The 23165-nt window shown below is 46.6% G+C and overlaps 1 protein-coding gene across 8 annotated transcripts in view; it reads right to left on the bottom strand.

Annotated features, from left to right (window-relative positions):
- Nucleotides 1-23165, bottom strand: part of CAMK1D (calcium/calmodulin dependent protein kinase ID) — a 486590-nt gene that overhangs the window by 271060 nt on the left and 192365 nt on the right. For 7 of the 8 annotated variants that reach the window (XM_016962641.3, XM_016962637.4, XM_016962640.3 and 4 more), the window contains one exon: nucleotides 10483-10614. In XM_016962641.3, coding sequence (XP_016818130.1) covers nucleotides 10483-10614 — 132 coding nt within the window. Of the gene's footprint in view, nucleotides 1-7723; nucleotides 7818-10482; nucleotides 10615-23165 lie in introns of those variants that run through there. The other variant, XM_054660094.2, reaches the window with a different exon arrangement.

Here is a 23165-nt window from a genome sequence, read left to right as displayed (position 1 = left end):
TAAAAGTGTGATAAAACACATTGTTTCTTCAACTACTCTAAATATCTACAGAGTAATATGTATAGTATACAAGGTGGCAGGAGAGGCCAGACCAGATTTAAGTATACTCTGTTGCCATAAAGGAATCCTCATTCTCTCTCTCTCTCTCTCTCTCTCTCTCAAACCTTCCGCCTCTTCTGGAATGCCCCATATTGGTTGAGGAACCTGCCATCCACTTGGTCAATGTAACGGATAATTTTATGTGTCAACTTGACTGGCCTAAAGGATGCCCAGACAGCCGGTAAAACAGTATTTCTGTATTTCTGGTGTGTCTGTGAGGGAATTTCTGGAAGAGATTAGCATCTGAATCAGCAGACTGAGTAAAAAGATTATCCTCACCCGTGTAAGCGGGTATGTTCAAATCCATTGAGAGCCAGAATAGAACAAAAAGGAAGAGGAAGAATCAATTTGTTCTTCTTCCCTTTTTTTTTTTTTTTTTTTTTTAAAGACAGAGTCTCACTCTGTTGCCCAGACTGGGGTGCAGTGGTGTCATCACAGCTCACTGCAGCCTCGACTCCTGGACTCAAGTGATCTTCCCACCTCAGCCTCCCAAGTAGCTGCAGGTATAGGTGCGTGCCGCTACACCTGGTTTTTCTCTCTCCTGGAGCTAAGACATCCATCTCCGGCCCTTGGACGTCGGCTCCCCTGGTTCCCAGGTCTTTGGCCTTGGACCAAGTCCAATTGGCTTTCCCGGGTCTCCAGTTTGCAGATGGTGGATTGTGGAGCTTCTCAGCCTCCAGAATTACATGAGCCAATACTTCATAATAAATCTTTTTGTGTATCTACATATATCCGATTGCTTCTGTTTCTTTGGAGAACTAATACAGTCACCAAAGCCAGAGAGAACTGGAAGTCAGCATAGATTCCTCCCTTCCACTAAACCTTCTTTGCCTAATCAGCACCCAGTCCCAGGGTTTCTAACATCCTTAATTTTACCTGAGTTCCCCTAATCCTTGCCTCCATTCCCACCATGTTGCCTTTAGTTCAGGGCTAGATTCAGGAAGTCCACAGTTTCGAGCAGCAGAGATCCCACGGCACAGTCAGGAATGATAGAAGCAAACCTTGGTGCCGTGGAATCTCAGAGGGAAGGGCCCATCCAGACAGGAAATCAAGAGGTGTCCTGAAGGAGGTGTGTGTCAAACTGCAGCAGGAAAGATGCAATTATCTGCTCCTTTCAGGAGAACTAAACTGAAACATGGGGTGAGGGGTGGGAAGATGAAAACCAAAGAGGTAGATCACAAAGTCGGGGGCTCGTTTGCAAATGAGTTTGGATTCTATTAAGCAGGGGACTTTTTGGAATTAAGGTAGTGAGGGGGACTATCAGACAGGCATTTAAATACTCATTTGCACAGTGCTGTGGGAGAAGGAACTAAAGAAAGGGAAACTGCCATGCTTTGAGCGTGTCCTCCGACAGTTCATGTGTTGGAAACGTAAATCCTCAATCCAGCAGTGCTGGGAATTGTTTCGGTCATGAGGGATCTGCCATCATGTAGGGATGGATGCAGTTCTCATGGGACTAGATTAGCTCTAACAAGAGCAGGTTGTTATAAGGGGAGGTGGTCTCTTCACCTCCCCTCTCTTTGCACACGCTCACTTGCCCTTCTGCTCTTCTGCCATATGCCATAAAGCAGCACAAAATCCTCACCAGAGGCAGCCACCCGATCTCGGACTTCCCGGCCTGCAGAATGTGAGCTAAAGAACCCTGTTTCCTTTGTAAATTACCTAGGATCAAAGTATTATGCTATAGCAACAGAAAATGGAATAAGACACTAACTTCCACAAGAACCACACCAGGTGCACTATTTGGGAAGCAGAAACCCTAGGCAGGAAAAGGCCCCAGAGATACATGGACCCTGGAGAGATAAACCAACATGCCTACTCAAGATAGTTTCAATTCCTTGTTTTATAGTATGGGATATAACTAACTTTATTTTCCTTCAATTCAGGGAGTGCTATAAGCAATGTCCAAGAAATTAACAGAAATGCATTGATTCTGGATCTCAAACCAAATTTAAAATGTTTTTGATTTTTGCAAGGGACAAAACACCATGAGAAAGCCACTGGAAGCACCAAATATATTCTCTCTTGTCTAGAAAGTTGCACTGGCATTAGACCACTTCTATTTCCTCTTACAGACATGCACAGTTAGGATGAAATAAACAACGATCACCAAATGATGGTCAGAAACAAAGCTGAGTTTACTGCCAACCAGGCAGGGGAAGCCTCCGGACTTAGGGGAAAGTTCAGCACAGCTCCCAGAATACGAAAGTGTAGCTATGCAGCAAAAAGGGGGAAGTACACTAAATAAGGTGGGACTCTGAACTGCTAAGGAAGGGCCATCATTATGGAAGACCTGTCGATGTCAACTCTTCTCGGTGATTAAAGGCTTTCGCAGAGCCCGGTTTTCACAGGTCCAGGGTGTATTGTGTTAAGATTCCAGAAAGCCTAAGCTCATTCAGCAGACAGGCTCACATGTACGTGCCCAAAGCTTGGCAAGTTTTCGGCTTTAACCATGCACACCACCACCACCACCATCACTAAATAACTGACTGCATCCCTCAAAGCCTGTTTTATGGAGATTGCATGGTTTTATTTGAAATCATGCCTGTAATCCCAGCACTTTGGGAGGCCAAGGCAGGCAGATCACAAGGTCAGGAGATCGAGACCAATCTGGCTAACACGGTGAAACCCTGTCTCTATTAAAAAAAATACAAAACAATTAGCCAGGCATGGTGGCAGGCACCTGTAGTCCCAGCTACTCAGGAGGCTGAGGCAGGAGAATGGCGTGAAGCTGGGAGGCGGAGCTTGCAGTGAGCCGAGATCGCACTGCTGCACTCCAGCCTGGGTGACAGAGCGAGACTCCATCTCAAAAAAAAAAAAAAAAAAGAAAGAAAGAAATCAAGGTAACTTTCAATATGGTTTCCCAAGGTATCCAAGCGTCTAGAATTGTAAGATATGCACCTGCCTCCCCATGTGTCATCATAAGTAAGGCTTTCAACCGTTACTTTTCACATTTCCTGCTTGTGTTCTCCATTCCAGTGCGAGCTTTCCAGAGAGGAGCTCTCTGTCTTTTAGACCCTTCTAAGCAGCTCATTGATCCTTAAAAAGCTGTATTGATGCCTGAGAAATTCAAGTACTAGCTTTACCAGCTTAGCCATTTTCAGTCATTGGCAAAGTGGTTATCTTCAGCCCCAATCAATGAATTTCTTTTTTTCTTTCTTCTTCTTTTTTTTTTTTTTTTTTTTTTCAAGAAGAGTTTCCCTCTTGTTGCCCAGGCTTGAAGTGCAGTGGTGCGATCCTGGCTCCCTGCAACTTCCGCCTCCTGGGTTCAAGCAATTCTCCTGTCTCAGGCTCCCGAGTAGCTGAGATTACAGGCGCCCACCACCATGCCCGACTAATTTTTGTATTTTTGGTAGAGATGGGGTTTCACCACGTTGGCCAGGCTGGTCTCTAACTCCTGACCTCAGGTGATCCGCCCGCCTCGCCTTCCCAAAGTGCTGTGATTACAGGCGTGAGCCACCGCGCCCAGATCCCAATCGATGAATTTCTATTGAAGTGTCAGTTTCTCTAACACGCACAAAGACTGGCACTTGGCAGTGGTTTAAACAAGTGAACAGGGCCAGCCTCCCTTCAGAACAAAGCCGCAGGAGCAGGGGCAGGCTAGATTTCCAGAGTTCATCGATGTCAAAGCCTTTCTCTGGGGGCTGTTCCTTAATCCCAAAGCAGTTGCTTTCTTTGGCTGCAGAAGCTGCCCTCCCTCTGGTCCGCATTGAGAGGAAGGTGTCTGCCTTAAGGTAACTGGAGGATAAGGCTCCGCCCTTCCCATGACAGAGGTGCTAACTCACTCTCCCACCACACATCCTGCCATCCATCCTGACTTTGGCCCCAGGGATTTCAGGGACTCCAGCCCAGCATCCTGGGCTTTGGCACCTGCTGCCTTTAGCAGTCCTCACCCTCTTGTGAAGTACTTGGCACTGCAGCGTGCTGACTCGACCACACCCTGCCCCAGCCTCTCCAGGCCGGGCACTGCCACTACTGCCCGTACTTCTTCAGCCACCCTTGAGAAGTGAGGTTCTCACTCCTGAGCCCAGTCAGTGGCTGGTGCCTGCTCCTCAATGATGGGATGATGGACTCAAGTCAATTCACCACTCTCAAAACAAAACTCAGCTCTTCCGAGGGAGCACATCTGAGTTCGCTCCTCTCAATGAAGCCTCTCCTGAAGGAAACATTGCCTGGCTTGTGTTTCTGCCTGCGGACACATCTGTACACATCTGCCCACACTCCTAGTCATTATACAGAGCAGCTCCACCCTGGGAGGTGAAATCAGGGGACAAGGGCTGGAGAGTGGTTGTTCTGACATCGCACTGATTATGAGTTAGGATCAGTGGGTGGCGGTTGGGGGAGATGCTTTTTCAATTTTCCAGCACCTGCCATTACCTCCAATTCTGACTCGATTGGTCGTGAATGGGGCCTGGGCATCAGCATAATATTTTTGTTTTTTCCTTTTATTTATTTTTTTAGAGATGGTGTCTCAGTCTGTCACCCAAACTGGAGTACAGCCTCAAACTCCTCGGCTCAAGCAATCCTCCCACCTCAGCCTCCAGAGTAGATGGGACTACTGGCAACCACCACACCTGACTAGTTTTTTAATTGTTTTATAGAGACTGAGTCTCACTATGATGCCCAGGCTGGTCTCGAACTCCCGGCCTCAGACAATCCTCCTGCCTCTGCCTCCCAAAGTGCTGCAATTACAAGCATAAGCCACTCACCGTGCCCGGCTAATCAGTATGATTTTAAGAGCTTCCTAGGTGATTTTAAGGTGCAGCCAGGGCTGAGAAACACTGATTTGGAGAGAAAGAGGCAGAGACCATCATCTGAGACTCCTCAGTGTACCCAGATAGACGAAAACATGCCAATTCAAATCAGTTCCTGCCAGGGTCGCTTCCCCAAGGCAAGACAATCTCTGCAGCCTATAAAGCAGGCATCAGAACAGCATGTTGAATTCTGGTGCCATGTTTCATTCAGACAGCACCCCTTCCACCAAACTGAGCCTCAGTTTTTCCAACTATTAGTAAATGGGCTGCTCCAGACACAGCTGGTTTGCTTCTCTCAGCCCCCACTTTCCAATCTATGCATCCCCCTCTCTCTTCACCTCTCATTTAAATGTAGACTGTTGATATATTTGCCTTTCTACTCCTGCAAAAGTACTTTAAGTGCTACCTTGAAATTATTGTATTTTTTTTTTGAGATGGAGTTTTGCTCTTGTTACCCAGGTTGGAGTGCAACGGCACGATCTCGGTTCACCGTAACCTCCACCTCCTGGGTTCAAACAATTCTCCTGCCTCAGCCTCCCAAGTAGCTGTGAATATAGGTGTGCGCCACAACGCTCAGCTAATTTTTGTAGTTTGAATAGAGATGGGGTTTCACCACCTTGGCCAGGATGGTCTCAAGCTCTTGACCTCAAGTGACCCACCCACAGCAGCCTCCCAAAGTGCTGGCTTACAGGCGTGAGCCACCGTGCCGGTCAAGTTTTGACATTAGATGTCAGCAGTGCCTGCCCTCGAAATAAATAATGCCACAGAAATCACAAACTCTGTAATCCAACCCAAAGAGAATAACACCGATGATGTTTATTCCATACTGCATAAAATACTCTCTTGTGGGATCACAACTAACTGTTCTATCTAGAGTAGCTTACGCTGAATTTTCTAGATCCAGCCGCTGATGCCAGAGCGAGGCTGCCGGTCCTCACAGCTGCAGAGCAACAGCCTACCTCCATGTTTATCAGAATGTTTCCCTCTGAGCTTCATTTAATATCTACTGATCAAGTAGAAAATTCATTTTGAAACAATTTCCAGAGCAAGTACAAAGACATCCTTAAGGACATGTTAGCTACATTACTTCAGTCCAGTGAAATAAATAAACTTCTCAGCCTACAATAAACTCAGCATAAAGGGGGGCAGGCAGTCTTTCCAATGGGCCGGCTTAGCAGTCCCCTGGTGGTCCAGCAGCTAGGATTCAAATGGGCCTACTTCCATGGAAAATAGCATGGAAATAAACCAATGGCCAGGAAACAAACACAAATAGTGCGGAAATCAACAAACGGTCAGGAAATAAGCAAAAATAGTGTGGAAATCAACAAAGACGTTGGAATTTAAGGCAGTCTATTTGGGATCCTGTCTACAATGACTTAGTCATGAAAATCATCAAAAGACTTTTTTCTTTTTCTTTTTTTTTTTTTTTTGAGATGGAGTCTCGCTCTGTCGCCCAGGCTGGAGTGCAGTAGCGCGATCTGGGCTCACTTCAAGCTCCGCCTCCCGGGTTCACACCATTCTCCTGCCTCAGTCTCCCGAGTAGCTGGGACTACAGGCGCCCACCACGATACCCAGCCAATTTTTTTGTGTATTTTTAGTAGAGATGGGATTTCACCGTATTAGCCAGGATTGTCTCGATCTCCTGACCTCGTGATCCGCCTGCCTCAGCCTCCCAAAGTGCTGGGATTACAGGCGTGAGCCGTGGCACTCAGCCAGGACTTTTTTCTTACATGCTGTGTCTGAAAAACTTTACCAATCAGCAAGTCCAGATCACAGCTGAGTTCCAGAACTGGACAGCCAACTGGACCTCTCTACCAGGGCATCCTCCCAACCCCCAAGTTCAGCATGTCCAGACTCTTCACCTGCCCTCCTGCTTTGGTATTTCTGTTCTCAGTGAATGGAGTCATCATCCACCCAGGCATCCATGTCAGAAACTCGGCAGCCCTCCTGGAATCCTCCTTCTCCCTCCCTGCTCTCCCCATTCCTTCCGAATCTCTAAGTCCTACAGATTCCACTGTGTTCACACACTCATAACTGTTTCTTCCATCCCAACTCCAGAGCTTCTGTGTTAATGTGCTGCTTCTTCATTTCTCCACCAGATTCTTCCAACAGCCTCCTCACTATTCTCCCTACATACATAGAGTCCTGGCCCCCCAGTCCATTCTTCTCAGTTCTGCCGCAATAATCTTCAAAAATTAATCTTGATCGTGTTGCTCCTTTCATCAAAACCCTCCGATGGCTCCCCCGTGTCTAGAGGATGAAGTTCAAAGTGGGTACACAAGGCCCTCCACAATCCCACCTCTCCAACCTTAGGTGTCTCCAGGCCTCCCCCTGAACCCTTTCCCCTGGAGAGTTCCCCAGCACGCCAGCCTTTCTGTCTCCTATCTCCTGACCTCTGTTTGGGCTGCCACTTCTGGATGGAATGTCCCTCTGCGTTTCTGACCCTGCAAACTATGCTCATTGTCCAGGCCCTCCTCCTCCATGAACCCTCTCCTCCCATCCCACCCCAAAGGAAGAAGACAGCACCTCCTACCCTCGAGGCCCTGGCCATGCTACTACACAGCATCTGCAATGCCACTGCACGTACTTAGTGACAAAACTATGAGCTCCCAGAGGGCAAGGAGAGCACCTTATCTAAACTCAGTGCCCAGCAGTGCTGCCTGCTGCACAGTGAGAATTTAATAAATATTTGTTAAATGAATGAATGTCTCCATGACAACATTCCGAGTGGTTTCAAACTATTTCCTTTCTAGCTCATTGACTTTGCTTTCAGCTGCTCATGATGTATGTGGAACTGCCTCTTACTCCATATGTAAATCATTTGCAGAGGACCAAAAAAAAAAGTCAGTGCGGGAGTTACTATAGATCACCTTCGCATCCCTGGAGAAATCACTTCTTTGTTCTTGACTCCTGAAAGAGGGGTCACGCTTCCAGGCACTCCAGCAGCGGATACTGAAAAACTATCAAAACAAGTTATTCCAGCCCTCTGGCCCTCCTTGGTTTTTAAATGCCCTCTCCCTGGAAGTGATTATTTGAGTGAGGCGCAGGGTGAAGACAATTAAAGCAGACCATCCATGGCATCAACAGGACTGGTTTATAAAGCCTGCATCCATGGCCTCTGCTCATGCAAATGAAAAATAATGCTAAAAAATGAAACTGACTTCCTCCCCTTTTGTACTTCTCAGCCCTAAGGGAATCACACCAAAATACAGTCATCACCCTCGATCCATCAACAGACAGCCCCTGTGCCCAATGTAAAACCTTTGGAAGGCTCTGGGCCCACCCAGAATTCAATCTACAATGTCAAATATCTGTAATGTGTCTGCAACTTAATGTCACCAGCAAATAACTTCTTCTCCAAGTACTGATTTCACATTGGAAAATGAGCAATTTAAATAAATGTCTCATTAACATCGTGTTTTCCTGCTAGATGCTAATATACTTAATTTGTTTTCCCAGATTCTCTTCCATACAATCATTTCCTGCAATCCTCCTCAGGACAACCTGAAACTCACTGGGTTCCTAATAGACAATCCAGAGAACCTAGAAACGACCAAACTACCAAACAAATAAGCAAAACCCTTAAGCTACAAAGTTAAAGAGACCTGTTTGTTCTCAAACACTTATCCCGCATGCTGTAGCTTCTTCTGTGAGTTACACAAAGGTCAGAAGAGGACAGACTGTCCTGGCCCTCTCAGCAGTGCTGGGTTTGTACAAATGATGGCTGAACATCGTTGGGTGGACACTGCTGGTCCCAGTAAGAGAGGAGTGGGCGAGACGGTTTATTCAGAAAGAATGTGAGGAGCGTGACATTTTGTGTTGAGGCCCTAGAAGGCTTGTTCTCATTCTGCTTTGCTTATCTGTACAGAGATTCTTGCTATGTGCTGATTCCAAACCCCAAAAATTTCAAGGATATTTCCAACATCTTTTATTAATAGCGACTCTTAAAAATTTCCATAGCACACTGCTCAGACACACTCCAAACATGCAAAATCAGGTACCATACGAGGGCTTGTTCCCCCAAACCTTTGGAGATTACGGGGCAATGGCTTAATCATGACAGTGTGGGGAACGGTGTGGACACCACACTTATGAAAGAACATTGCTGGGATGGATCCAGACACATCAGAATGGTTCTGGGAGCCAGGCGCCATGGCTCATGCCTATAATCCCAGCAATCTGGGAGGCTGCGGTGGGAGGACTGCTTGAGGCCAGGAGTTCAAGACCAGCCTGGGCAACACAGTGAGCCCTCCATCTCTTAAAAAAAAAAATTTTTTTTTAATTAGCCAGGCATAATAGCGTGTGCCTACAGTCCCAGCTACTCAGGAGCCAGAGGTGGGAAGATCACTTGAGCTCAAGAGTTGAGGCTGTGGTGAGACAAGACTGCCACTGCACTCCAGACTGGGCAACAGAGCAAGATCCTGCCTGGAGAAAAAAAGAAAAAATGAATGGTTCTATGTGTGCCATTATACAAGAGAGGACTTTCTTATATTTTTGCTCCCCATGTGTAATAGAAATAAATGAAAATCTTGGCCAGGCGCAGTGGCTTATGCCTGTAAACTCAGCACTTTGGGAGGCCAAGGCGGGCGGATCACCTGAGGTCAGGAGTTTAAGACCAGCCTGGCCAACATGGAGAAACCTCATCTCTACAAAAATACAAAAATTAGCTGGGCATGATGGCGGATGCCTGTAATCCCAGCTTCGGGAGGCTGAGGCGGGAGAATCGCTTGAACCCAGGAGGTGGAAGTTGCAGTGAGCTGAGATTGCGCCATTGTACTCCAGCCTGGGCAACAGAGCGAGATTCTGTCAGGAAAGGAAAGGAGAGGAGAGGGGAGGGGAGCGGAGGCGAGGGGAGTGGGGAGGGAAAGAAAGGAAATAAAAAAAAGAAAGAAAAATCTATTTTATTTCTATTACACACAGTGAGCAAAAATAAAACTCAATGAGGAGGTAAGCACTGAAACAGTGAACTCCATGCAGCCTGCTGGGTGCCACGCGCCATGTCTGTGGCAGAGAATGGGAGAAACCATCGGAACATGTAGAAGTAACACTGGCCGGGTTGGTATTCCAGGCTCTGCCACATAGGAGCTGCAAGGCTTTGGACACGTGACTCTATTTTGTGAGCTTCATCACCTTATGATAAATAAAGCAGTAATAACAACAACAGTACTCATAGCGGTGGCGACAGCACAGACCTTTACTGAGCACTTCCTATGGGGCGAGTGCTGCAGTGAGCACTTCACAAAAACTTAGTAAGCAGCATCTCACCAAATCTTTACAACACCCTGCCAGGGAGACGCCGGTAACTCCATTTTACAGAGAAGACTCAGGGCTCTGTAGCCGGCCCACGGTCACTCGGATATCGTGAGTGGCAGGGTCTCGGTTCACAAGCAAGTCTGCCTGAAAGCTGTGCTCTTTGTAATTGAGAACTACTTCCAACCATGGCCGTGAATGTTATAAGACACGAGAGGTCTATGGGAAAAGTGCTTTGAAAGTTGGTTATCATTTGCACAGCCTGGGTCCTCTGGGGGCCCCTCTGCCCCCGGGGAAAGTCTGCCTCCGGGGCAGGACTCCTGCAGGACACACGGGCCAGGAGGTAGGGAAGGGAGGAGGGTTGCCCTCCAGCACTTACTTTCTCAGGACGGCTATCTCATTCTCTATGCTGCTTTCCTTGCCCTTCAGCGCCTTCTTAGGGATACACTTCACAGCAAAGAGCTTGCCAGTTGCCTTCTCTTCAGCTAAAACCACTTCGGAAAAGGCCCCGCTGTGAACAAAGAAGGAAAAAAGAACACTTAGATGCAGAAGTCCAGTTTCACAATAGCTGCATTCACCCTACCACCGAAGTTTGAGTAAACAATAACAACGGCACAGTTGTAAGCATTACTGTTACTTTTATCCACCGTGGCTCCTTGCTAAACATCTTTGTGCAAAGAAATACACAGGGGCAGCCGGGCGCAGTGGCTCGCGCCTGTAATCCCAACACTTTGGGAGGCCAAGGCGGGCAGACCACCTGAGGTCAGGAGTTTAAGACCAGCTTGGCCAACATGATGAAACCCCGTCTCTACTAAAAATACAAAAAATTAGCCAGACGTGGTGGCACGCACCTGTAATTCCAGCTACTTGGGAGGCTGAGGCAGGAGAATCCCTTGAACTTGGAAGGCAGAGGTTGCAGTGAGCCGAGATCGTGCCACTGCACTCCAGCCTGGGTGACAGAGCGAGACTCTGTCTCAAAAAATAATGATAATAAAATTTTTTCAAAAAGGAAATACACAGGGGCAAGCAGGCCTTCCTGCAAAGGGACATGCGGATGTGGAGGTCAACATGGTTGGGCCACCTCCCGGTACCACTTGCCACACAACACAATGGTGTCACTTTGGAGCCAACAAGAATGCTCCCACAAGAGGTTTCTCCTACAGAAAAGGACTGGATCCTTCTGCCGGTGTCAGCTCTCCCACCTCCAGACTAGAAAGTCACACTAAAATCCCCAGGTCCTCACAGGCTTTTTCATCTCGAGGAAATTTCAGAGCGCTCTGCAAACACTGGACTCCTCCCAGCTGGGTAAGGATAGGACTGGGTGTGAGCGGTATTGCAGGTGGTACAGACACAGGGTAATTAATTGTTCATGGGGCGCAAGTGCTCACCGAGCAGCTTGTATCCTTTTTAAACCAAAGAAACTAACAAGCAAGGGCTATGGAGTGGGGAAGACTGTCCTGCCTGAAAATACACATTTCACTCTGCAACGGCAGAGCAACAAACTAAAACCAGAACATCTGGGGCTGGAGAGCCCATTTCTCTGGAGGGGCCCCTTGTGATCTGGGAGCCCCAGAGCCAGCACCCCAGGGCCACCTCCTTTGCTGACGGCAGGCAAGGCCTGCGTGCAGAACTCCACTAATAACCCTGGCATGGGAACAGCCTCCTCCATCATCTCCGGATCCTCCAGATCCCAGCAACTTGGGCTCCGTGCACAGGGAAGTACCACAGCCCACTGAGTCGTTCTCTGTGCCAAGAATTTCAACTCCTGCTTCAAGAAACCAACGTTCCCGTGTCCAGAGAAACCACTGGAAGCCCCAGTGTTATGGCAATACCAGGTCTTCAGGCCCTACCTTCTTCAGTCCAATGGTCCCCAACCTTTTTGGCATCAGGGACCAGCTTCATGGACAACAGTTTTTCCCTGGACCCGGGAGAGGAGGGTGGTTTTGGGATGGCTCAAGTGCATTACATTTCTTGTGCACTTTATTTCATGTTTTTGAGACAGAGTCTGGCTCTGTTGCCCAGGCTGGAGTGCAGTGGTGTGATCTCGGCTCACTGCAACCTCTGCCTCTCGGGTTCAAGCGATTCTCCTGACTCAGCTTCCTGAGGAGCTGGGATTACAGGTGTCCACCAACACATCTGGCTAATTTTTGTTTTTTCACCATGTTTCCCAGGCTGGTCTCGAAGTCCTGACCTCAAGTGATTCACTCGCCTCGACCTCCCAAAGTGCTGGGATTATAGGTGTGAACCACCACGCCCAGCCACTTTATTTCTATTATGATTACACAGTAACGTATAATGAAATAATTCTACAACTTGCCATAATGTAGAATCACTGGAAGCCCTGAGCTTGTTTTCCTGCAACTAGACGGTCCCATCTGGGGGTGATGGGAGACAGTGACAGATCATCAGGCATTAGATTCTCATAAAGAGTGTGCAACCTAGATCCCTCGCATGCACAGTTCACAATAGGGCTCACGCTCCTATGAGAATCTAATGCAGTCCTTGATCTGACAGGAGGCGGAGCTCAGGCAGTAACGTGAACAACGGGGAGTGGCTGTAAGTACAGATGAAGCTTTGCTTGCTTGCCCGCTGCTCACCTCTTGCTGTGTGGCAAAGTTCCTAACAGGCCACATACCCTACCGGTATTGGCCCATGGCCCAGGGGCTGGGGACCCCTACTTTAGTCACTGTCAAAGAGATTCCTGAACAGGGGGAACACCCTTCCTCCTCCTCTCCTTGCCCACCTGACAGCAATGCACAATCTGTCACAATCCAAGGGACGGTAAATGCATGTTTTAAAAATCCTTTCCAGTGAGAGGAATTCACTTCCACTCAGTGCAATTAACTTCAGGACAGTGTTCCCACTGGCACATGGATGCTCACGAGAGAAGCTTGTCTATAGCTTCATGGTCTATTTTTAATTATACAAACCCAGGGGGCAGAACATAGTCATTCCACAAAATATCCCAGATGGAAAACATCAGAAGCAGGATCTTCTGCCCAAATCCACAAATTATTCACCCATAGGATTCTCCCCTCAAAACACTACAAGCCAGAAGCCAAACCTTCTAGAACCTGCCAGAATAATCATTACTAAATATAAACACATAAAGACCCACCACAGGTTTATCACAGAGGGATACATGGAGTCACACATTCCCAGTGACACCGGCCATGGCCAACAGCTTTTGTCCAGGAAACCCAAATCATAACAATTCCAGAGACGGCCCCTGAGCCCACGCACCATCCCTCCTCACTCATCTCTAAGCCAGGGGGAGACAGGTGGCTGCACCTCAGAGTTCTTAGGTGGGTCAAGACCCTGAATGAGGAGGTACGTGTTCCCCCTCACTACCCTCCGGGAGGTAGAACAAGAACTATGTTAGAGTAGGAGAAGAATCACTGGGGAAAGACCAAGGTTCAAGCACCATGGGTGGTTTTATACCAGATAAATCATTCATTCTTTCATTCATTCATTTGTTCATTCAGTTTCCCTGTTGGCCACTTGAGTCCCTAATGCTAATGACACCCCAAATGGTCCTGAGTTTGTTGGATTTACTAAGTCCATTTTCCAGAAGGCGGAAAAGCCCTTTGGCAGCAGTGACCACAGCCAAGGGCTCGGGCTGGGAACTGCGATCAGGCCCCTCTCCTCCTGGGCTGCCCCTCGCTCCACTCTCCATCCACAGGTGCTCCTTCCTCTACAGAATCCCTGTGATCAGAAACGACCACGGCCAATGCAGAGGGGACAACCTGCTCAATCGGACCCTTGGAAGCCTGTAAGAGAAAAGCATTTCCTTGCTTGGAGGAAACAGAGTGAGAAGCGAGGTTGCCGCAGGACTCGGCCCGAGAGACAACAGACTGGGGAGGGGACCGAGGGGTCTCCTCAGAGCCAGCACTGCCACGGCAGGAAGCTGACAACATGGAGAGGCAGTAGTGCCCGTGGAGCTAGGATTTTTCTGCCTTTGTCCCTGGTTAGGTGGGGATGGGCTATGTGGCGGCCCAAGGGGAAGGCAGGACAATGGCACAGAGTTATGTCAAGAGAGTCACGTGCTAAACAGCCCAGGCTTGACACAACATGACCAAGGAGTCTCCATCAGAAGATCCTGAGCAGAGTCATGGAGCCAAGGTTCCAGTCCCATTCTCTGCGAATGCAAGTCAGCATGCAACTCCACAGCTAGGTCTATACCCAGAAGTGAAAGCAGGGACTGAACAGGTGCGTGGACAACCACATTCACAGTGGCATTATTCACAACAGCCACGTGGTGGCAACAATCCGTGCATCCACTGGGGGACAAATGGATAAAATATGGTCCACACATATAACAGAATAGCCATAAATAGCAATGAAATTCTGACCCATGCTGGAACATGGATGAACTCTGAGGACATTATGCTAAAGGAAATAAATCAGACACAAAAAGCCAAATACCTTATGATTCTACTTACAGGAGGTGTCCAAAGTCATCAGATTCATAGAGGAAGAAAGTAGAACTGTGGTTGCTAGGGACTAGGGGGAGAAGGCAATGGGGAGTTCTGTTTAATGGGGACGGAGTTTCCATTTGGGAAGATGAAAAGGATCTGGAAGCCAGGCACGGAGGCTCACGCCTGTAATCCCAGCACTTTGGGAGGCCAAGGCGGGCAGACCACTTGAGGTCAGGAGTTTGAGACCAGCCTGGCCAATACGGTGAAACCCCATCTCTACTAAAAATATAAAAATTAGCAGCGTGTGGTGGCACATGTCTGTAGTCCCAGCTACTCAGGAGGCTGAGGTGGGAGAATCGCTTGAGCCCAGGAGGCGGAGGTTGCAGTGAGCTGAGATCGCGCCTATGCACTCCAACCTTGATGACAGAGCGAGACTCTGTCTCAAAAAAATAAAAAATAAAAAGGTTCTGGAGATGGATGGGGTTGATGGTTGCACAACAATGTGAATGTAGTTGATGCCACCAAACTGTACCCTGTAAAATGGTTAAAATAGGCCGGGCGCGGTGGCTCATGCCTATAATCCCAGCACTTTGGGAGGCTGAGGTGAGAAGATCGCTTGAGCCCAGGAGTTTGATACCAGCCTGGGCAACACAGCGAAACGCTGTCTCTAGAAAAAATTTAAAAATTAGCCAGGTACGGTGGTGTACACCTGTCATACCAGCTACTTGGGAGGCTAAGGTAGGAGGATCACTTGGGCCCGGGAGGTCAAGGCTGCAGTGAGCCATGATCACGGCACTGTACTTCAGCCTGGGCCAAAGAGCAAGACCTTGTCCCCTCCTCCCCCAGCAAAAAAAAAGCTTAAAATGGTAAAGTTTATGTTATGTATATTTCACTGCAATAAAAAGATAAACATAAAAAGTCTGCTTACTTCCAATCAATGATGTTGCCTGAGGATGGACATATTGGAAAAACTAGATAAACCTTTTCACTCAATACCTCCCTAAAGGAGAAAAAAATTATATCAACTGTAGGGTGCCAGCTGGTGTCAGCGACTTGATATTTACAAAGGACTTTGGCATGTATCAGTGAATCCACTCCTTACAGCAACCCCATGAAGCAGACAAGAAGTTAATGTCATCTCCATTTTAGAGATGAGGATACTGAGTCCCATCACACAAGCGGTAAAGGACAGAAAATAGAACTTGGTTTCCTACTGCCTCCGAGGCCCTTTCTCAATGTGTCACGCTGGGCTGATACCGGTGGCTACCAGGACGTGTGCGTGGCAAGCACCGCAGGTGACAGGGATGGAGGGGTTAGAAGACCCTGTCGTCAGATGAGCTGCCGTCGCTCCGAGCCCGCACATCCACCTGCTTTATCATTTAGCCAAACAATGTGCATTGACCCGCTTTAAGCTTTCCAAAGACAAAGTTCTCTGGTCTTCTTAAAGGATATAAGATGACCATAAATTGTTATTGTTCCCACAATAAATAGAAATCACTTGAAGACACTTCCCCTGTTCCAGGAAATTTAATTAGAAACATCAAACACAAAGCTCATGAATGAACAGTCTGAGCACTTTCTATGTAATTACATAACACAGTGGTGTGTGTGTGTGTGTGTGTGAGAGAGAGAGAGAGAAAGAGACAGAGAGAGTGCAGGGTTGGGGGGGGTGTTCTTGTGACAGGAAACACTAAAGCAAGGAAAATGATCTGAAAACCTATAAAGACTTCCCCCAACCCAAGAACATAAATTCCAAGGGACAAAAGAACAAAAGCAGGGACAGAGTGACAAAGTTTTAAAAATACAAAGAGGTCAAATCAGGTTGCACTCTATAGGCCGCAAAACACAAGCACTGTGCATTTAAAGCTGAACGATGGGGCACTCCAGCCAGACTGAATCATACTGGCAACCTGAAACTGTCGTCTGGGCACAGCTTGCACTGGCCTGGAGCCCGTGCCCCACTCTTCTCTCTGGAGTCCGCCTTCTTCCTCCACCACCACTAGACTGGACCCTTGTGGGCTGGGCCCCCCCAGGGGTCCCCTAGTTGCTAAACCCAATGGCTTCCTCTCACTGCTCATCCTACTGGTTTTTGCCTTGACCTCCTTCCTAAAGTTCTTTGCTTCTTGGTTCTACAGCATCGTTCTCTCCTTCTGCCTTTATGTCCATTTCCGCTCCATCTCCATCTCCTCTTCCTCCCTTCAAACATCAATGGGCCCCCAAGGTTTCATCTGCAACCTTTCCTTCTTTCTAGTCTGTATCCTCTCCATGGAAATCTCAGCTGTTTCCATAGTCTGAGCCCCTTCTGGTCCTTTGATGGCCTCCTAACCTTCATCCATATTTTTTTTTAATTATTATTATACTTTAAGTTTTAGGGTACATGTGCACAATGTGCAGGTTTGTTACATATGTATACATGTGCCATGTTGGTGTGCTGCACCCATTAACTCGTCATGTTAGCATTAGGTATATCTCCTAATGCTATCCCTCCCCCCTCCCCCCACCCCACAACAGTCCCCGGTGTGTGATGTTCCCCTTCCTGTGTCCATGTGTTCTCATTGTTCACTTCCCACCTATGAGTGAGAACATGCGGTGTTTGGTTTTTTGTCCTTGCGATAGTTTGCTGAGAATCATGGTTTCCAGCTTCATCCATGTCCCTACAAAGGACATGAACTCATCATTTTTTATGGCTGCATAGTATTCCATGGTGTATATGTGCCACATTTTCTTAATCCAGTCTATCATTGTTGGACATTTGGGCTGGTAACCTTCATCCATATTTTAATCTCTCTCATGTGCAAACCTCACCTTCTCTATCCACAAAGGCCCTTCCCAGCCTCTCAAAAGCACCATAACCAAAGTGAAACAGTTATCTTCACCCCAAAACTTATCTTTTTCATTTAATCAGTAATGCAGTCTAGAAACCTGTCTACTTTACTGCTCTCTGTCTCTGTCATTTCCATCACCAACTACGTTCAGGTTTTCCGCTGACAAGACTCTCAAATGCCCGCCTACTCCTCCGTCCCTTCATCGTGGCTCTGGTTCATGTCCTCCTTCTCTCACTTCTGCAATACATCCACCACTCCTTCCTGGTCCTGTAGCCCCCAGCAAGCCTACTGCTACCTGCTATCTCCTATCTGTTACTGAAATTACTCTTCTGGAAATAAAATTTGATTATGTCATTACCCTACTTAAATCTTTGAGGTTTCATGTCTATGGGATCGAGTTCAAATCCCTTTGCAAGTTACCCGTGGCATTCAAAGCCTTTCTAAACCTAATCCCAACTTTGCAGGCTCATCTGTCACTACAGCCACTGTCCCCAATACAAACACTACACGCCGTACACATGTCATCTCAACCCAACCACACCACTCAACAGTCAGTTTCCCAAACACACAACGGCCTTTCACACCACTGGCCTTTGTTCAAGTTCTGCCCACCCCCTCCTTCCCTGAATGTCATTCATTCCTTTTTCTTTCTGCTTGGCAAAATTCCATGTCTTTTTCTTTTTCTTTTCTTTTTTTTTTTTGAGACAGAGTCTCGCTCTGTCACCCAGGCTGGAGTGCAGTGGCACCATCGTGGCTCACTGCAACCTCCGACTCCCTGGTTCAAGCGATTCTCCTGCCTCAGCCTCCCAAGTAGCTGGGATTACAGGTGCCCGCCACCACGCCCAGCTAATTTTTGTATTTTTAGTAGAGACAGGGTTTCACCATGTTGGCCAGGATGGTCTCGATATCCTGACCTCGTGATCCGCCCACCTTGACCTCCCAAAGTGCTAGGCTTACAGGTGTGAGCCACTGCGCCCGGCTAATTCCATGTATTTTTCAAAGGCCCAGATGGTATATTTCCTCCTTTTTCTTTTTTTTTTTTTTTTTTAACTGTGAGATGGAGTCTCGCTCTGTCACCCAGGCTGGAGTGCAGTGGCGTCATCTAGCTCACTGCAACCCCCGCCTCTGGGGTTCAAGCGATTCTTCTGCCTCAGTCTCCTGAGTAGCTAAAACTACAGGCGCACATCACCATGTCCAGCTAGTTTTTTTGTTTTTTTGTTTTTTTAGTAGAGACTAGTTTTCACCATGTTGACCAGGCTGGTCTCGAACACCTGACCTCAAGTGATCCGCCCACTTTGGCCTCTTATTTCCTCCTCTTTTGAGGTTTTTCTCAATTGCTTCTCACCTACACAGAATGAGGCCCTCATTCTGAAAAAAATGTGGCTTAAACGTACATTACCTATCCCATGTACACATCCCATTACAGTCCTTAACATGCTTCCTATATGAGAACAGGAGGTGCGTGTATTCTGTTTCTGTGTCTCCAGACCTAATAATACTTGTACCAACTGGTGCTCAAGACACTTCTGATGATCACCATTATTGGGGGCTCTCCTCTGATTCCCCATCAGGCTCTTCACCCTTCTCCTGTGCTGCAGATCTGCAAAGTAAGTAATGTATCCTAATGACCTTCCGCTCAACACTAGTACCATCCACTCAACACTAGTACCATCCACTCAACATTAGTACTATCCACTCAACACTAGTACTATCCACTTAACACTAGTACTATCCACTCAACACTAGTACTATCCAATCAACACTAGTACTATCCACTCAACACTAGTACCATCCACTCAATACTAGTACTATCCACTCAACACTAGTACTATCCACTCAACACTAGTACTAGAAAACAGTACCATCTCTTTTCTCCTCCGTAATATGTTTCTTTAAGTTTCAATGCAAGCCTGTGCAGAAAGAACCTCAAAGGTTTCTCTTGAGGCATAAAAATTATTTGAGTCCTTCCTGATTTATTTTAAAACATGCACTTATGTGCCTGAATGCTTAAGTAATATTTTACAGTTGAATAATCCTGAGATCACTGTTTGTTTTGACTGGAAAAAGTCTTAAATTTGTTAATTTATGATATTTTCTCCCTATAAACCTTCATCCTTGTTGAATAAGTAAAATTTGGTAAAAAGAGATAGCAGATTTTTATACAGATGAAAGGACTTTGTAAAATGCATAACCGTGGGAGAAATAAAAATTCCAGTGTTTCAAAAATTGCATTTTTTTCAAGTTGTGACAAGACATTTATTTGAATGATAAAGAAAGCCATTATTCTATTTAAAAAACACCAAATTTCCATCAAAAAGGAATCTCTGTGATAAATTACTGGAAAACTCAAATAAAAATTTAATCTTGAAATGCTAAATGTTTTCTTCACCTGATGATAGGCTGTACAAATTGCAAAAGTTGAATCCTTCCTCCTTTTCCCCATATTTCAAAGAAAATCAAATCATCACCCACAGGCAGCTCATCCTGATTGTAAGCCAGGTGCCTGCGAGGAAATAATCTTTTGAGAGCTGAATTTCCAAGACTAAAGGAAACCATCCCATTTTCCATAGTGATGAAAGAATTCTAAATGACTACTTAGGCTTTTAACTTCATAAATGATGGCTCTGGAAAATAAAAGCTGTTTTGCTTTGCTTTATCTAGTCAGTTTCAATGGGCTGTGGTGTTATGATGGTTGGCTCTCCATGCTGTTAAATGTATACCCAGTCCTCTCTCAGTCCTCTCTGAGTGAAACGATCTGAGGTCCAAGCGACCAGTGAGTGACAGGGCAAAGAAAAGAAGTGGGCTGGGCTCTGGGAATGCCTTTTCTTCCTGAGTTCCCTGAAAAAGCAACACAAAATGCGTGTGCCCTAAGGATGCCTTGGCTAAAAACAGACATTGAAGGGCTTGTGAACTGGTTTTTTACTCTTCTCCTGTGCTTTAGAGAGACATGTACCTACCAGTAGTTAAAAAATTATCATAGAGTCATTCTGAGCATCTTAACTCCAGACCTTCAGCTTATGCTGGGCCCAGAACTCAGAGCCAAGCCAAGCCCAGAGATACACTGGCTAACTCCCTCCTCACTACCAATTATTATTATAAAAAATGGAAACGAGAATCTGTTTCTATCCCAGTTTCTCATAATCTTTTCCAGTTTCTAATACCTTTACTATTTAACCTAAAGTTGTTAATAATTGGGCAATGGCCAGGCGTGGTGGCTAACACCTGTAATCCCAGCACTTTGGGAGGCCAAGGCGGTTAGATCACATGAGGTCAGGAGTTTGAGACCAGCCTGGCCACCATGGATAAACCCGTCTCTATAGAAAAAATACAAAAATTAGCCGGGCGTGGTGGTGGGTGCCTATAATCCCGGCAACTCGGGAGGCTGAGACAGGAGAATCACTTGAACCCAGGAAGCGGAGGTTGCAGTGAGCCAAGATCGTGCCACTGCACTCCAGCCTGGGTGACAGAGCAAGACTCCATCTCAAAAAGAAAGAATAATAATAGCCAGGAATGGTGGCTCACGCCTGTAATCCCAACACTTTGGGAGGCCAAGGAGGGGGGAATCACCTGAGGTCAGGAGTTCAAGAGCGGTCTGGCCAACATGATGAAACCCCATCTCTACCTAAAATACAAAAATGAGCCGGGCATGGTGGTGCATGCCTGTAATCCCAGCTACTTGGGAGGCTGAGGCCGGAGAATTGCTCACACCCGGCAGGCGGAGGTTGTTGCAGCGAGCCGAATTCACGCTGCTGCACTCCAGCCTGGGTGACAGAGCGAGACTCGGTCTCAAAAATAAATAAATAAATAAGTGCACATCAATTTAAAATAAATTCTTTTCTCATACAAGAGCAATTTAATCACAAAATGGTCAAAAATGTAGCCTCCGAACAATGTGCTGTGACTTGCATATTTTCGGTGCTCCAAAACTCTTAGTCGAATGGAACTGATGAAACCTCAAGAGGACTCTTCTGACTTTTAACAAGAATCAGGGATTTGGGAGCTGTCTTTTTGATTCATGACAGTTCACTAAACCAACCACTCGGTGAAATTATATCCATCCCAAATTAGACCAAGAAATAATCAGATGGTGCTGAAATGACCTGCCCTATTAGCTTAGTGTAGCTATTATTGGCTCTTTGCCTTTCTATGCTTTTTAGTCATTCTACATACAAATCAGACTGATGGTGTTATTAACTTTATTAACAGCATCGCTTCCAGCCTATTGCCCTTACCAGACTGTCTAACTGGGCCTGCAGACGTTACCCCCAGCCTCCACCATAAATTAAAATGTTCTTTTCTACTAAGCATATTATTTTCCCCAGTGTCACGTCAGCACAATATTAAAGGCTGGTTTTAAAACACTGAAAAGCTGGGGTTCCATGGCTCATGCCTGTAATCCCAGCACTTTGGGAGGCCAAGGCAGGAGGATCACTTAAGACCAGGAGTTCCAGACCAGCCTGGCCAACAAGGTAAAACCCCATCTCTACCAAAAAAAAATTCAAAAATTATCCGGCCATGGCGGTGCATGCCTATTGTCCCAGCTACTCACGAAGCTGAGGTGGGAGGATCACTTGGGCTGGGTGGCTGAGGCTGCAGTAAGCTGTGATTGCACCACTGCACTCCAGCCAGGGTGACAAAGAGAGACCCTGAAAAAAAAAAAGGAAGGAAGGAAGGAAGATAAAACACAGCAAAAAGTGAAGTCAGTGGTACTTGGCTTGAGACCGTCTAGGAAATAGACAGGTGCCTTTTAGACCTATTGTTCCAGATCAGAATCAATTCTTCAAACAGAAAAACCAGTTTGCTAACCCCAACCCTTACAGACCCCAGAGAATCCGAATGGATCATAACAGTAGTGAAGTCGGCTGGGCGCGGTGGCTCACGCCTGTAATCCCAGCACTTTTGGGGGGCCAAGGCGGGTGAATCACAAGCTCAGGAGTTCGAGACCAGCCTGACCAACATGGTGAAACCCTGTCTCTAAAAATAGAAAAATTAGCCAGGTGTGGTGGCACACGCCTGTAATCCCAGCTACTCAGGAGGCTGAGGCAGGAGAACTGCTTGAACCCGGGCAGCGGAGGTTGCAGTGAGCTGAGATCACGTCACTGCACTCCAGCCTGGGTCACAGAGCAAGACTCCATCTTAAACAAAAAAAGAAAAGAAAGAAAAACAAAAAACCAGTAGTGAAGTCAATGGTCTCAATGTTCAATGTCTACGCAACTCTCCAGGCAGAAACTTGGCAATTTTAGAACTGACATTAACTCCTTCTGATAGAATCTTCAGCTAAAAATCTTCACTAAATCACACACCACTAATGACATTTTGTAGTGCTAATTCAGCACACTGACCGAAGAAAAGCCAGGCCCAATCTGGAAAATAAAGTTCTGCCAAGCAAACACAGCAAAAAAGACTTGCTTTCGCAGGCTTGAAGAACAAATATGAATCCAAGAAAATGGATATCCAATTTAGATACAATGTCTATTCGTTAAAATGTGTCTTTTAAAGCCCTCCACCTGACAATTACACAGTAAGCCACACATTTGTTTATGCTAACGCTTAAACTAAAAGTATCGAAATTCTATTTCTTAAAAAAAAAAAAAAAAACCTATAACTCAGGTTCTCATTAACTGGGACCAGTGCCCGACCAACCAGTTCAAATTAGAAACATATCCTTAACTTTAGTAGGTAGATGCTTAGGAACAGACAGCATCCTTCAAAATAGTTACGCTTTCTTACTGAAACATTCTCATCTTCCTCTTTAACTGGTGAATTCCACAGTGATAAGCAATCCTGCATAATAGCTTCAAGAACCAGGATGAGACATT

This window comes from Pan troglodytes, chromosome 8 (genome assembly GCF_028858775.2).
Source record: "Pan troglodytes isolate AG18354 chromosome 8, NHGRI_mPanTro3-v2.0_pri, whole genome shotgun sequence".
Classification (NCBI taxonomy): Eukaryota; Metazoa; Chordata; class Mammalia; order Primates; family Hominidae; genus Pan; species Pan troglodytes.
This window is presented reverse-complemented; position numbering and strand designations above follow the sequence as displayed.